Source organism: Morone saxatilis, unplaced genomic scaffold, assembly GCF_004916995.1.
Source record: "Morone saxatilis isolate NCDOM2014 unplaced genomic scaffold, NCSU_SB_2.0 Contig17, whole genome shotgun sequence".
Lineage (NCBI taxonomy): Eukaryota > Metazoa > Chordata > Actinopteri > Moronidae > Morone > Morone saxatilis.
The window spans coordinates 25,428,130-25,429,419 of NW_023339729.1; the positions used below are offsets into that span (position 1 = coordinate 25,428,130).

A 1,290-nucleotide genomic window follows, 5' to 3' on the forward strand; every position below is an offset into this window, starting at 1 on the left:
TGTGTGTGTGAGTGTGTGTGAGTGTGTGTGTGAGTGAGTGAGTGTGAGTGTGTGTGTGTGAGTGAGTGTGTGTGTGTGAGTGTGTGTGCAGTGAACCAGGTTGTTACGTCAGCGTCGCCTCAGTCGACAGGAGACTTTGGAGGCAGACAGAAGTGGACTGGCAGCTTTACGTTCCTGCTGCTGTTTATTGTTTTTCCTCTTCAGATCTTCAAACATGGCTGAAAGGTGCAGAGTGACAGCGCAGGGCAGGAAGGTGAGTTCACACACCTGAGCAACGGGAAGCAGGTGAGGGATTATTTAACCCACCCACCAGCACAGAGGAAAAACCTTTCAGATCTGACACATGTCTCACTTTTATGACCTTTTAGTTTTCATTTAGTTTTACTTAGTTATGATCGAAAGTCAAACAACTAAAGTCAAGCTGAACCAGAATGAAACAACTTCCAGTCAGATTTAACAAAATAAAAGCTGTATTTATCCGTGTGACACTTACAGGAAGATAGAATAGAAACACTATTGATTTTATTGTTATGATTGTATTCTATTTTAAAATCTACCTTATTTAATTGATTATTAATTAATTATCAACTTCAGGCACTGAGCTGTATGAAAGCTGCTGTACAAATAAAGTTTAATTGATTGAGAAACAGACATAAAAACAACAAAGCTGAACCAGAAGAGTTAAAAATCAGGTTCAGATAATTAACTCTTTACGAGCATCATCAGTAAAAATGTGTCAGTACTTTTATTTTAAAAGAAACTGTAAATAGTTTCGTTACCAATTTCAGGCTTAAATTTACTCAATTTTATCCATACAAACATTCAGACAACAAACTGAAACAACTATTAAATGTAAAAAAACAAAGATTAAATACTATAACATTACTCCAAAGTAAAAGATTAAAAAGATTGTTCTTTAACTTCCTTTTAAAAATACTGAGAGCTCGACACAAAAGGCCCGGTGTACGAATACAGATACAGATAATGCTGTAATAAAACTAGGTTTATATATAAATACGTATAAAGAGCAACAACATACAGTGTCTGTATACAAAATAAATATAACCAGTGCAAAGGTAATGACGCATGTAGACACAGTGTGATATGTTAGAGCACAATGTGTATTATAAACTGTAAATATATCATTTAAAATGTGTGTAATTTGTAAGTAAGTGGATGTTTTAGTGTTATTGAAGTTTGATTTATTTAAAAAGGGACAGTGTAATTAACAGGAGGGTTTAACCACATCAGATACAATAAAAGAATATAAATACAAACAATATCACAGTT

General features: G+C 34.2%; 2 protein-coding genes across 2 annotated transcripts in view; one reads left to right on the plus strand and one right to left on the minus strand.

The window, feature by feature from the left end:
* LOC118327444 (E3 ubiquitin-protein ligase pellino homolog 1-like) overlaps nt 1-32 on the minus strand; it is a gene marked incomplete in the record, with an annotated part of 27,892 nt that extends 27,860 nt beyond the window's left edge. The window contains 1 exon segment of the mRNA XM_035660810.1: nt 21-32.
* The window catches only part of LOC118326960 (galectin-related protein-like), a 4,753-nt gene continuing 3,469 nt past the window's right edge, over nt 7-1,290 (plus strand). The window contains exon 1 of the mRNA XM_035660124.1: nt 7-253. Within this exon, the coding sequence (XP_035516017.1) occupies nt 215-253 (39 nt within the window). The 5' untranslated portion in view covers nt 7-214. The remainder of the gene's footprint in view (nt 254-1,290) is intronic.